The sequence below is a fragment of the Eucalyptus grandis genome, chromosome 8 (genome assembly GCF_016545825.1).
Source record: "Eucalyptus grandis isolate ANBG69807.140 chromosome 8, ASM1654582v1, whole genome shotgun sequence".
Lineage (NCBI taxonomy): Eukaryota > Viridiplantae > Streptophyta > Magnoliopsida > Myrtales > Myrtaceae > Eucalyptus > Eucalyptus grandis.
The window spans coordinates 50,358,765-50,369,376 of NC_052619.1; the positions used below are offsets into that span (position 1 = coordinate 50,358,765).

Sequence of the window (10,612 nt, forward strand, 5' to 3'; positions counted from 1 at the left end):
TCATGAATGATGATCACCTCTCTGCTTTGAAAAGTATAAATTACTTCTCAAACACACCAGAAAATTGTGACGGAAGATAAAAAAAAAATTTAATCAAATGCAGAGATCTAAAAGAATCACACAAGAATGTTTAGCTCCTCACACAGCCAGAAGGCTTACAACTCCAAAGCATACTCCTATTGCCCAAGTAAAAGTCCAACTTCCTCTGTTGGCCGATGACTTGGGTGATTCCGCAACAGTTCCGCTTGGGGCAACTGATCCTACGGAAGTGTCGCTTGGTGGAGCCAATCCTGGGGTCGCTGCTGGTGAGGATTCGGGTGTTTTAGGAGCCAGAGCGGAACGTGGAGGACTGGCCGGAGATTCTGCTGGAGGAGGGGCTGCTGGAGATCTCGACGGTGGGGAAGCAGCTGGGGATCTCTGCGGTGGGGTGGCTGGAGATGTGGGTGGTAGGGTGGCAGGAGATGCGGTTGGGGGGGTGACGGGAACGGCTGGTGGCGGGGATGAAGTGGCTGCGAGGGTGTCTACTTCAAGCTTCATTCCTGCGGTGCAGTGTCCCGGGGTAGAGCAAATGAAGTATCTCTTGCCCGGAGATGTGAGGGAAACAGTGGTGGATCCGCCAGTGCTTGTTTTGATTGGGCTGGTTGCTTGGCAAGAGTCGTACTCTGCCTTGTTGACTTCGGTTACATCATGGCTTGGCGCGTACTGAAAGACTATAAAGAATAGAGAGCACCACTTAGCATCGATTGTATTGCTCTCGCTCATAGATTTTGGCATGGAAGTCAAGCATCAAGTGCTTAATTAGAGCCATTTTGACAGAAATTTTTGCAAGAACCCCTTTGTATAGAAAGCGTGTGATTTAGGACCACACAATGACTAGATTCATTTCGGAGGCTTTCATTCCGACTCAGGATTTATGATCTACCCGTGATGGCATTGAAACTCAAATAAAAAGTCTATTCGTAGAAGTGAATACAAAATATTTTGGGTTCCCCCTAAAAATAGCATGATGGGTTATCATATATGTTTGTTTTTTTTATATAGAAAATCAAGTCATGGACGTCCGTAATATCCCAATTTTGAATGTCATTGCTTTTCAAGTACTTCACACTTCTAGAAAGAATAAAGGTATCTGCAAATGCTACCACAAGTTGAATGACAAGTGAGAAGTAAAACCCTTGAGATAAAATCAAGAATGCAGATCATCCCAACTGGAGCATTGGGATATTTACTCACCCAGAGTATCTCCTGCTAAGAACTTCTGAGATGATGCCCAGGTCTGGACATTGGTAGCCGTGTCCCACCCGCCGTTTGGGCCTCCGACCGTGTAGCTAGCTGCCGCGGCTAGTTCGATCAGCAACGCTGCTATGACGAAGCAAGTCAACGATCTGAGAGTTGCCATTTCTGATTTTTGTCACAGGATTGCAGAAGAGAGGCTCAATGGGAGGTCTTGAATTGGCACCTCTGTCTTGGCGAGGGCGCTTGTATATATAGAGATAGGAGGAAGCAGAGCAAGTGGATACAGAGAGTAAGTAATATTATTTTTCATGAGTTGCTGATCGGGGTTGGTTTTGACATCTTAAGAGCTTCTTGGCTCGTGACAGGTTGCTCACCAGATTTGGAGATCTAATCGACTCGTTAATCTTTTGTTTTTCTCCCTCCGTTGACTTGGCTTGCATTCCATGTTATCCCTCTTGTGGCAATACCCATTCATTGAAGTTGTCATAACGCGAAGGAGCGATCTCGAACTACTCATGATCTTCATGTAACAACGACTCGGTTCGGACAGAGAGCACCCCCCTCTTGAGCGATGAAGCTGGCGTTTGGATCGAGCTTGATGACCGAGGACCCGGCGTTGCGGTGTTCTGTGCTTTGACCGGAGAGGTTAGGATTTGTCCTAAGGGAAGTTGGTGGTGATCACCATCCATGTGCAGAAACTATTGACTTTTTCTTCTTCGTATGTATCGCACGATTCAACAAAGTTGGCGAGCGCGACCAATCAGCGATTTTGCATCAAAATAAGAGTACAGAGGTAGACGTTTACTTGATACGTCCTTGATTCACTATTATAATTCCTAATCTTGTTACGGGGAAATTTAAGAAAACGACTGGATAGAACAACCTCACTACACTGATTTGAACTTCTGATGCATGCAATTTTCAATCAATGTGAAAGCACAAAGATTCAAAAGAAAACTTTCTCTATTTATGAGACATTTTACATCCCCTCTCTCAATCTAGGTGAAAATAAGGTATTCAAATGCACTGTGCCCTTTTGTCATCCTCAATAGTTAAGTCAAGTTTCACATACAACCTGAACAAAGTTAAAAGGGCATGGACTCATCGTAACGATTATTGTGATACTCCCTGCACAAGTTGATTCAAGCATACCGGTATGATTGGAATGATGTGGATGATCACACACCAATTGCGGTAATGTATTTCTTTGAAATGGCTAATCTTAGAGCATACATGAACTCAACTCACATGCACAAGATCGGCCGACGATGGATCTTCCTTTGGACCAACACACTATAGCTAGATTTGCCACCAAGCAGTATCAATTGAGTGGCATTAACCTTCTCAACCCCTCCATATATATTTCAGCCAATAACACCATCACAAACTGCCTGTGGATGATAAATGATGTTGATGTGCACCGAGAGTTAAAAGTGGCCCTAGACGACATGTTACTTTATACATCATAGAAGTACCAAATGAAATATTGGGATAAGTTGGAAAAGGCAGTTAAGTCTGTCCCCAAAGATCAATAATATATTATACAGTTCAAAGAAATTTGATTACTTCAATACTTTATCTTCATTAATTTTATTCAAATTATCATGACGATTGTTTCTTTGGAATTCGACTTTGCGACGAAATATCTTTCACCAAAAGTGCTCTTCAATTTTACTAGAGGAGATAGGTTCTATGGCGACTCTGGATAGGAAATATCACAAGTAGATGAGAGAAATTGTAACTTTACTTCAAATAGAACCAAACATACACAAATTATGTTGGAATTTAATCGACGACATAGTCCGAGAACATAAGTACTCCAAACGGAACCAAAATATATGTTAACTTTGTTGGAATCTAATCAATGACAAAACTCAAGAACATGAAAATGCAACGCTGGAATTGACAATGAGGCTCCCATGATATACAACAAAGAAACATGCCAAAATTTAAGCAACAACACAAATTTGAAAACTACAACTAAGAAACATGCTAGAATTTAATCAAAGATGTGAGTCTGGAAACTATAACCACCATGCAAGAATGTAAAGATCCTTGAAAGCTAATATGTATGTTTATTGGCGTGGAAGGTCCCCAATATAGAAACGCTAGTATTTATAGTGTTCAAACCATGACCATCTAGGAAAAATTCTGCTACAAAATTATAGCCATATCATCACATCTCCAAGAATCTTGTCCATGAATCTTGTGCCCATACTCTCATGATGCCATGATTGTATTTTCAAGCGGTTGCCTTTTAAAGCCGCATTTTGATCCTTTCTGTCCATATATGTCGCCTCGTCCATTCTTGCTTCACGATTTACTGGCCTTTGTAGCTTTGCTCACCCATGATTTTAAATTCCAAATTTCATAATTGCGTATCCAACCTTCTCCTTGTGTTTCAATCAGTAATCCACTGTCCCTTTTAATTGATATCTTTGTCGACAATCACCAACCATACATCGTTGTATATCAATAACTGATTAATGATCATTGATGCATCAATATCGATAATAATATTTATGATTGTCAACAATAACTCACGTGTTTAATAATAACTTGTATTCTAGTCACGCCTCAATCCATATTGACGACCTGGTCAATTTATAGCTAAATTTTCCCCCAAGTCAGTCCAAGAATTAATGCTTTATATCATTCGCAACAATCCACAAACAACTTCATGTAGGTCCATAACCAATCCATCACAAGGAGATACTTAATTGGTAACTTAAACTGAGTCTCCATTGATATATCACCACACAACCTCCCCTCTCTCTCTCTCTCTGTCATGTAGGACTTAGAAAGTGTTATATTGAAGTTTAAGACCACTTTCTTTTGTTGCATGCTCAGTTAGAGTGGGCACTTTTAGGAAAAAACAAGAAATTTGTTACATTAAAAGTTTGAACCTGAAAAACTAAACATCCTCGTGAGATTCATCCATTATTGGATTTAATTTATTCAAACTTTGATGCATCATACATGCCTGCCGCATCCATTTGCGTAGATAATTGAGTTTCAAACAATCTCAAACATCGACGAAAGGGTAAAGCTCATATCTGACGTTGCAACTCCCCCCAACGGTTCTCCCCCCTCGTTTGCCATAGCAGCAGCTTGGCAGGTCACTTATCGCGCCCTTGAGGCACGTCTTGCAGTCATCTGCGGATAGATCCCTTGTGCACTGAGCCAAGCCAAACAGTGTCTTGTTCCCTCCGAGCCCGAGTTCGCCATACGCATACAATTTGGGACCTGCCACGGCTTCGTCTGTCAAGTTGCTCAGCAGTTGCTTGATCTTCCTGTAGAATTCCATGAAGTCCATGTCTACGTCCTGCACGTTGAGCAAGTGGAACTTGTTCTTGGTGTCAATCTTGCCGAAGAATTCCACATTGGAATACTTGAGGAGACAATTGTCATACCTAAGCGCGCCAATTGAGAGAATCATTAATCGACATATCAAATATCGTGTCAGAGCAAAGTAAAAATAGTAATAATAATTAGGATGAGGAGGAGAAAGTATAGGAGCAATCGAGGGAAAATGGAATTGGTTAATTTGAGAATGGAACCGGATGATTTACTTACTTTTACATACTTGATTTATGCCTCCGGAGCATATGCTTTTGCAAACATATGAGTCACACTGCCTTTTACTTTTGGATTAATGATCTATTTGAAAAAAATTGAACAACTTTTGATTGAAAACCTAGCAAATTGATGGCTAGAAAAGTTAAACTAATTGTGGTTTACATAAAGAGCATTTTTTAATTTATACCAACCACAGAGAACAATGTTTTAGACTAGATATAGTTCAAGTTGAAGCCGTTTTAGGCAGAAATTAACCTTTAGTATAGTTTGAAATTATCACTTTTTTCAGTTGGTTTGGCATCGGTTATTACACTTCAAAGCGGACTCCATGAGTCGTTAAAAGTTGAAAGCTGTCATACCAAATAATAGCACCCTTCTGCTCAGGGCAACGCTGCAAAAGCTCTGGGCCTGCATCGGAGACGCAACTTTCGCAGTCAGAGCTCGATACGTCACCCCGGCAAAGAGCTAGCCCGTACACTTGATCGTTCCCCTCGCCGCTTGAGCCGGTTCCGAACCCACTGGGAGGGACCTTGGAAACGAGAGTAGTGAGCAAGCTATCAAGATTGGTTTTGAAAGGACTACCGGAAGTGTAGTTATCTTTGCCGAAGCAAATATGGTAAAGCGGACCGGCACTGAAGCTCGTGTCGAGAAGAAGGAAGAAACAAAGGAGGAGGAGAGGGATTGATATGGAGAGAAACATACTTGTGACTCTTGTACAGATTAAAGACTAGGGAGGTTTTGGCTCCTTGAAGAAAGAAAATGATGATTAATTAAGGGAAGAAGGAAAGTGAGATCTTAGAATGATAGAGCTGAAAATGTTGACTCTGACTATTCAATTGAGTGGCTTGGACCTTATCAACTCTCCAGAGATATTTCAACCAATAACACCGTCACAAACTGCTTGTGGAAGATAAACGATGTTGATTGGCACCGAGAGTGAAAAAGTAGCCAAAGACAACACGTTTTTCCTTGTACATCATGGAAGTACCAAATGAAGTGCTGGATAAGTTGGAAAAGGCAATTAAGTCCATCCTCAAAGAGCAATAATATGTCATAAGTTTCAAAGATATTCGATCGCTTCAATACTTGATCTTAATTAATATTAAGCGAATTATCTTGAGAATGTGAATAGATTTTTGGATCTTGAATTTGGAGGATCTGTGCCAATACTCAAAGGGTGTGATAAACAAATGGATCACACAGGTGCGCATGACATAGTTATCAAAAGCAAAATATGCACATATATTGAGAGGCCAGTGAATTTATAAAAGTTATATTTTGCAAAGCTGTCTTGATAAAATGGATTCTTTCATTTTCTAATATATTCTACTTGAGTAAGAATCCAACACATTTCAAGAAACAGTTAAGTGAACATAAGAAATCACATTAAAAATGTAAGCTCTGGTTGTAGTATGATTGAATCCGTCAAGCCAAAGTGAGGCCAGTGCTGAGAAGATTAGACTGAGAGCCGCCGCGACTGGCGGGTTCGGCCAAATGGCCATTATTCTTGAGCCACTAAGCGTGTGATTTGTTTTTGACTTGCTTTTTTGGTCCACTTTTGAGGCACGACCAATTACTGAGCTTGAATTCTAGAAATCGAAGTTTCTTATTTTTGTACTTTTCTTCTTTTTCTTAGGGGGGTTTTCTCGGTATTGGCTTTTGATTCGAGTGGATGGTGAGGATCAGCAAAGCGCACCACCTATGTCGAGCACCAGAAATGGCAGCCATCCACTAACATTTCCATTAAATTTCAATTCGCTACACAAGAATAGTTGCGGTCATGGAGCAAAATTGCTCCCTATCTCGTCAATTATTACAAAAAAATAAAATAAAAAGTTGAATTTTCACCTCGAGCTCATAATTGATCATGATCTTTTGAGGATCATGGCATGCTTCAACCCCAGTTAATATCAAAGTGACAATCATAGCCCTCTTGCTCCAGATCCTATTGAATACTCAACAAAGGAAAAATAAATAAAAAAATTGACAACTATGAACTCAGATCTGATCTGAAGTCAACCCTTCTAGAATGGGAGGTTGACGGATGGCTAAAAAAAAGACGGCATTGAGCTTAATTAGGCCGCGGTTTTCTTGGTCAAACATTTCGTTGCTATGTAGGTATCATAATGAAAACAAAATGACGAAATGAAAACTAGTTCAAAAGTCAACTGTTGCACCTCCGGAATTTCGAGTATATCTATGGAAAATTCAATATGGGACAAATTCTTCTTAGTGGTATTATCCTCAAGAAGGTGCATGGAACCTCATGTCATGGATTGCTAAGTAGGCCCATGATAGTCGAATTAGAATAAGCACAAAAGAAGTAAATCCATTTCCACTCCCGGAAAGATGTAGACTCTCGTGGCCGTGGACACGTGAATAACTATGGTAGACGGTTTTTTTTCTTCTTCTTATTGTTTCTCGAGATGATCATATCTGGTGATCGTATTATAGATTAATATAAAATGACATAGATTGGTCGATAAAACAAGCACATTTTTAGTCGTAATTATTGACTTTTCATAACGAAATTGTTTTTGATACGTGATGCAACACATCAACTCACAGCGAGTGAGCATATTTTTTTTTCATAGACTTTTGTATTAGAATAATGTGTTATAAACTCAAATAACTAAGCCTCGGTAGTCCCAAGAGGTGGCTGGTCAAGTGGTGACAATATTCATTTTCTTGACAAGTCGAATCTACCTTAGGGTGTTTAGATATACGTTTTCACGATAATTATTTGGAGTCCGCATGAGTGGATTTTATTGAGGCTAAAAATCCCTCCACCCTACTCTCCTTTTTTGGGATAAAATTAACAAAATTAGTCATAACTTTATTATATGAATGTCAATTCAATTCTAATTTTTTCAATTTTGTCAATATGACTTTAAATTTTTGCTTGAAATTCCAATGTAACTCTTCCGGAAATTACTGTTGGATATTACTAACATGGTGATTCCCAATAACTCCACATCAGCTTGCCATGTAGGATAGCTCATGTTGACTGGATGCCACGTCAGCAATTTTCGCCTATAATTGGTCGGAAGAATTACATTAAAATTTCCTGTAAAGGCTTAAGTTTACGTTGACAAAATTGAGAAGTTTACGACTCCTTCGGTTATTATCCCTCTTTTTCATGTGAATGTCAAATATTCTTGGCCGAGCGCCGTTGCCAGCCTCACGAAGCCGCCATCCCGGCCGTTGAAGCCCTCGCCGCTGCCGAGTCAACCCGCCCCGCGTCTCCCTACCTCTCTGTCAGGATTGTCAAAGCCCCACCCCCGCCGCGGCGTCTCTCTCTCTCTCCCCCTAAGGGTAGGGAGTAAGAATTGTGGATTTCTATTTTTTATTCTTATTTTTGGGATTATGTGTTTAACATTACACGTGGGTGGTGTAAGAGCATGTGCCCACCGAGATCCTGATTGAAGGAAAATATAAACCTTACTTAATAATGTTGGTGACCATGGAGAAGAGATGAACTCTACTAGGCTTTACTTATTCTATACGAAAGACTTGCGCGATGCATGTAACTTATTTGTTTGGCATCTTAAAAGTAAACATTCGAGTCATATGTAATACATTTAAAAAAAAAAGAATTGCAATAATTGCGATGCATGTAACTTATTTGTTTGGCATCTTAAAAGTAAACATTCGAGTCATATGTAATACATTTCAAAATAAAAAAAAAAAGAGAGGATATAATTGGATATATCAATATTTGAACACAACCATGGAAATTCTCTTTACCTAGGGTATTGAATGGTCATGAACGGGAAATGTATTTCCAGAATAATAATAGGTTCTGCACTAACCATTCCGGAAACATTTCCACATACAAAACATTGGCAAAATGGCGTTGTAGACTAAAAAGTTTTACGTATCAACTTGTGGATGGTCAGATTATCATCATATATACACAAGAACTGTAACTTCTATGTTGCCACAACTGCAAAATATAGACTCGAGGATAGCCCCAGTTACGCTAACTTAAAACATAGCAAGAACATTTATGTAATAAATTATTCAGGACATATTGATGAAGACATCGAATTTTTATTTACAGCTATATAAACCATTCGAATGATGAAAGAGTCTCAGGTAAATTCCCAAACTCGCCTTCACTATATTTACCATGTATTACACTAGGGACACCTAGCTAGGGAATAATTAAACCACACTTATTTAGGTCCTTGAGCGAGGACTCTTAAACATTGACAAAAGGGTAAATCTCGTATCGGAAGTTGCAGCTCCCGCCAACCCCTCGCCCACCTTCCTTCCCGTCGCAACAGCTCGGAAGCTCGCCGATTGCGCCCTCGAGACACTCCTTGCACTCGGTCGCCGACAGATCCCTCGTGCACTGCACCAATCCGTACAGCTTCGTCTTATCCTCCAGTCCCATCTCTCCAGTCGCGTACAGCTTTGGCACCGTGTAAGCCTCCTCGACCAGCCCGGTCAGCAGCCCCCATACCTTGCCGTTGAACGCCTCCGGGTCGCTCACGTTTTTCAGGTTCCACATGTAAAACTTGTTGGCATTGTCAATCTGGCCGAAGAAGTCGGTGTCAAGGTACTTGAACATGCAGTCATCGTACCAGATTATCGCCCACTTGTTGCGAGGACAGTGGCGGCGGATCTCAGCGCCAGCGTCCGCCACACAGGCCTTGCAGTCCGATGGCGATGTGTCACCCCGGCACAGCGTGAGGCCATAGACCTGGTCTTGGTATTGGCCGATGGAGCCTTGGTGTAGAGGAAGGTGGTGAGGTTGTTGAAGTTGGATTTGACGGGGCCTGAGAAGAAGCCTGAGGAAGGGGTCTTGTTCTATCTTACAAATCTCTAAAATATGAAGAAGTGAAAGAGGAAGCTGGTCAAAGAGGTTGTTTAGAAAATCAACTCTCTCTTCATCAGTTTTCTTCAGAGTTGAACTCCCTTTACAACAGATTTAACAACTTTTATTAACAGAATGATTAATCTAGCTTCTTCGGGCTGCCCGTTCCTGGTTTTAGTCTGTTGTATAACCAAGTTTCAGCCAGAGATGGAAGTGAAGCGGATGAAGGGGTCGGCGATGGAAGTGAAGTGGATGAAGGGGTCGGCGCCAAGGGTGGCCTGGGGGAGGAGGGCGGCGTGGAGAGCAGCCCGGAGAAAAGCCCGGAGGAGGAAGCCGGCCACAACTAAAACGGCCGAACAGAGCGAGAGCAAGACGGAGCGGGCCGACGACATTTTAACTTAAAAGATTTGATATGAATGTGGAGTGAGGTGAAGTCGTGTCACCTTCGTGTTGTGTTTGCGATGAGAATGATACGAGTATGTTATTTGCATGCATATATATATAGGCGTCGAGGGGATATGAGAGGATACCATCGAAGGTGTTAATCGTCGTGGTTTGACCAAAGGGAAGGACTTTCAGACGTACGGCTTTTTCCTTTGCAACTTCGTAAGTCCGATTTTTACCGTGTAAAAATCTTCAATCATGGTCGGCGTCGTCGGAGTATGTTAAAAGAGATGGGTTTAAATTAATGGATTAGCTGGCGGCGCACTCGGCCGCAAGTGTGGGCTACGACAACTTGAGAGAAACTATTGTATTATATCGAACTAAAGATGACTCGTGAAGTAGTCTCGTGTATCGGATTGATTTTGAGGGGAGAGAAGGTCCATTCTCGCAAGGAACTGTTCTCGCACTCGTGTAATAAAGTTGACGCAGGAAGCTGGACTTCGCATTAGAAGGGTAAATTATGCAGGAAGATGTAGGTCCACTTTAGGGTTAATGACTCTATCAGAGTAAGCTAAAACATGACTAGGCAAT

At 41.2% G+C, this 10,612-nt stretch overlaps 3 protein-coding genes across 3 annotated transcripts; all 3 read right to left on the reverse strand.

Moving 5' to 3' along the window:
- Positions 1 to 82: 82 nt before the first annotated feature.
- LOC120286505 (uclacyanin 1-like) lies at positions 83 to 1,441 on the reverse strand. The gene is made up of 2 exons (XM_039298750.1): positions 1,234 to 1,441; positions 83 to 710 (listed from the first exon to the last, which is right to left on the reverse strand). The coding sequence occupies exons 1-2, from the start codon at positions 1,397 to 1,399 to the stop codon at positions 139 to 141; spliced, it is 738 nt and encodes a 245-aa protein (XP_039154684.1). The 5' UTR covers positions 1,400 to 1,441; the 3' UTR covers positions 83 to 138.
- Positions 1,442 to 4,163: 2,722 nt separating this feature from the next.
- LOC120286687 (cysteine-rich repeat secretory protein 38-like) lies at positions 4,164 to 5,588 on the reverse strand. Its single transcript, XM_039299071.1, has 2 exons — positions 5,175 to 5,588; positions 4,164 to 4,649 (listed from the first exon to the last, which is right to left on the reverse strand). The coding sequence occupies exons 1-2, from the start codon at positions 5,513 to 5,515 to the stop codon at positions 4,262 to 4,264; spliced, it is 729 nt and encodes a 242-aa protein (XP_039155005.1). The 5' UTR covers positions 5,516 to 5,588; the 3' UTR covers positions 4,164 to 4,261.
- Positions 5,589 to 8,963: 3,375 nt separating this feature from the next.
- On the reverse strand, positions 8,964 to 10,029 carry LOC120287315 (cysteine-rich repeat secretory protein 38-like). The gene is made up of 4 exons (XM_039300083.1): positions 9,840 to 10,029; positions 9,704 to 9,738; positions 9,600 to 9,630; positions 8,964 to 9,549 (listed from the first exon to the last, which is right to left on the reverse strand). The coding sequence occupies exons 1-4, from the start codon at positions 10,027 to 10,029 to the stop codon at positions 9,020 to 9,022; spliced, it is 786 nt and encodes a 261-aa protein (XP_039156017.1). The 3' UTR covers positions 8,964 to 9,019.
- Between the last annotated feature and the right edge of the window lie 583 nt (positions 10,030 to 10,612).

Coding starts and splice junctions, on each gene's coding strand:
- LOC120286687 (XM_039299071.1), bottom strand. CDS start 5,515: ATGTTTCTCTCCATATCAATCCCTCTCCTCCTCCTTTGTTTCTTCCTT. Junction 4,650..5,174: donor CAGAAGGGTGCTATTATTTG/GTATGACAGCTT, acceptor TGGCGCGCTTAG/GTATGACAATTGTCTCCTCA.
- LOC120286505 (XM_039298750.1), bottom strand. CDS start 1,399: ATGGCAACTCTCAGATCGTTGACTTGCTTCGTCATAGCAGCGTTGCTG. Junction 711..1,233: donor CTTAGCAGGAGATACTCTGG/GTGAGTAAATAT, acceptor TATTCTTTATAG/TCTTTCAGTACGCGCCAAGC.
- LOC120287315 (XM_039300083.1), bottom strand. CDS start 10,029: ATGTCGTCGGCCCGCTCCGTCTTGCTCTCGCTCTGTTCGGCCGTTTTA. Junction 9,631..9,703: donor AGAAAACTGATGAAGAGAGA/GTTGATTTTCTA, acceptor TTTGTAAGATAG/AACAAGACCCCTTCCTCAGG. Junction 9,550..9,599: donor TTCCTCAGGCTTCTTCTCAG/GCCCCGTCAAAT, acceptor CTCTACACCAAG/GCTCCATCGGCCAATACCAA.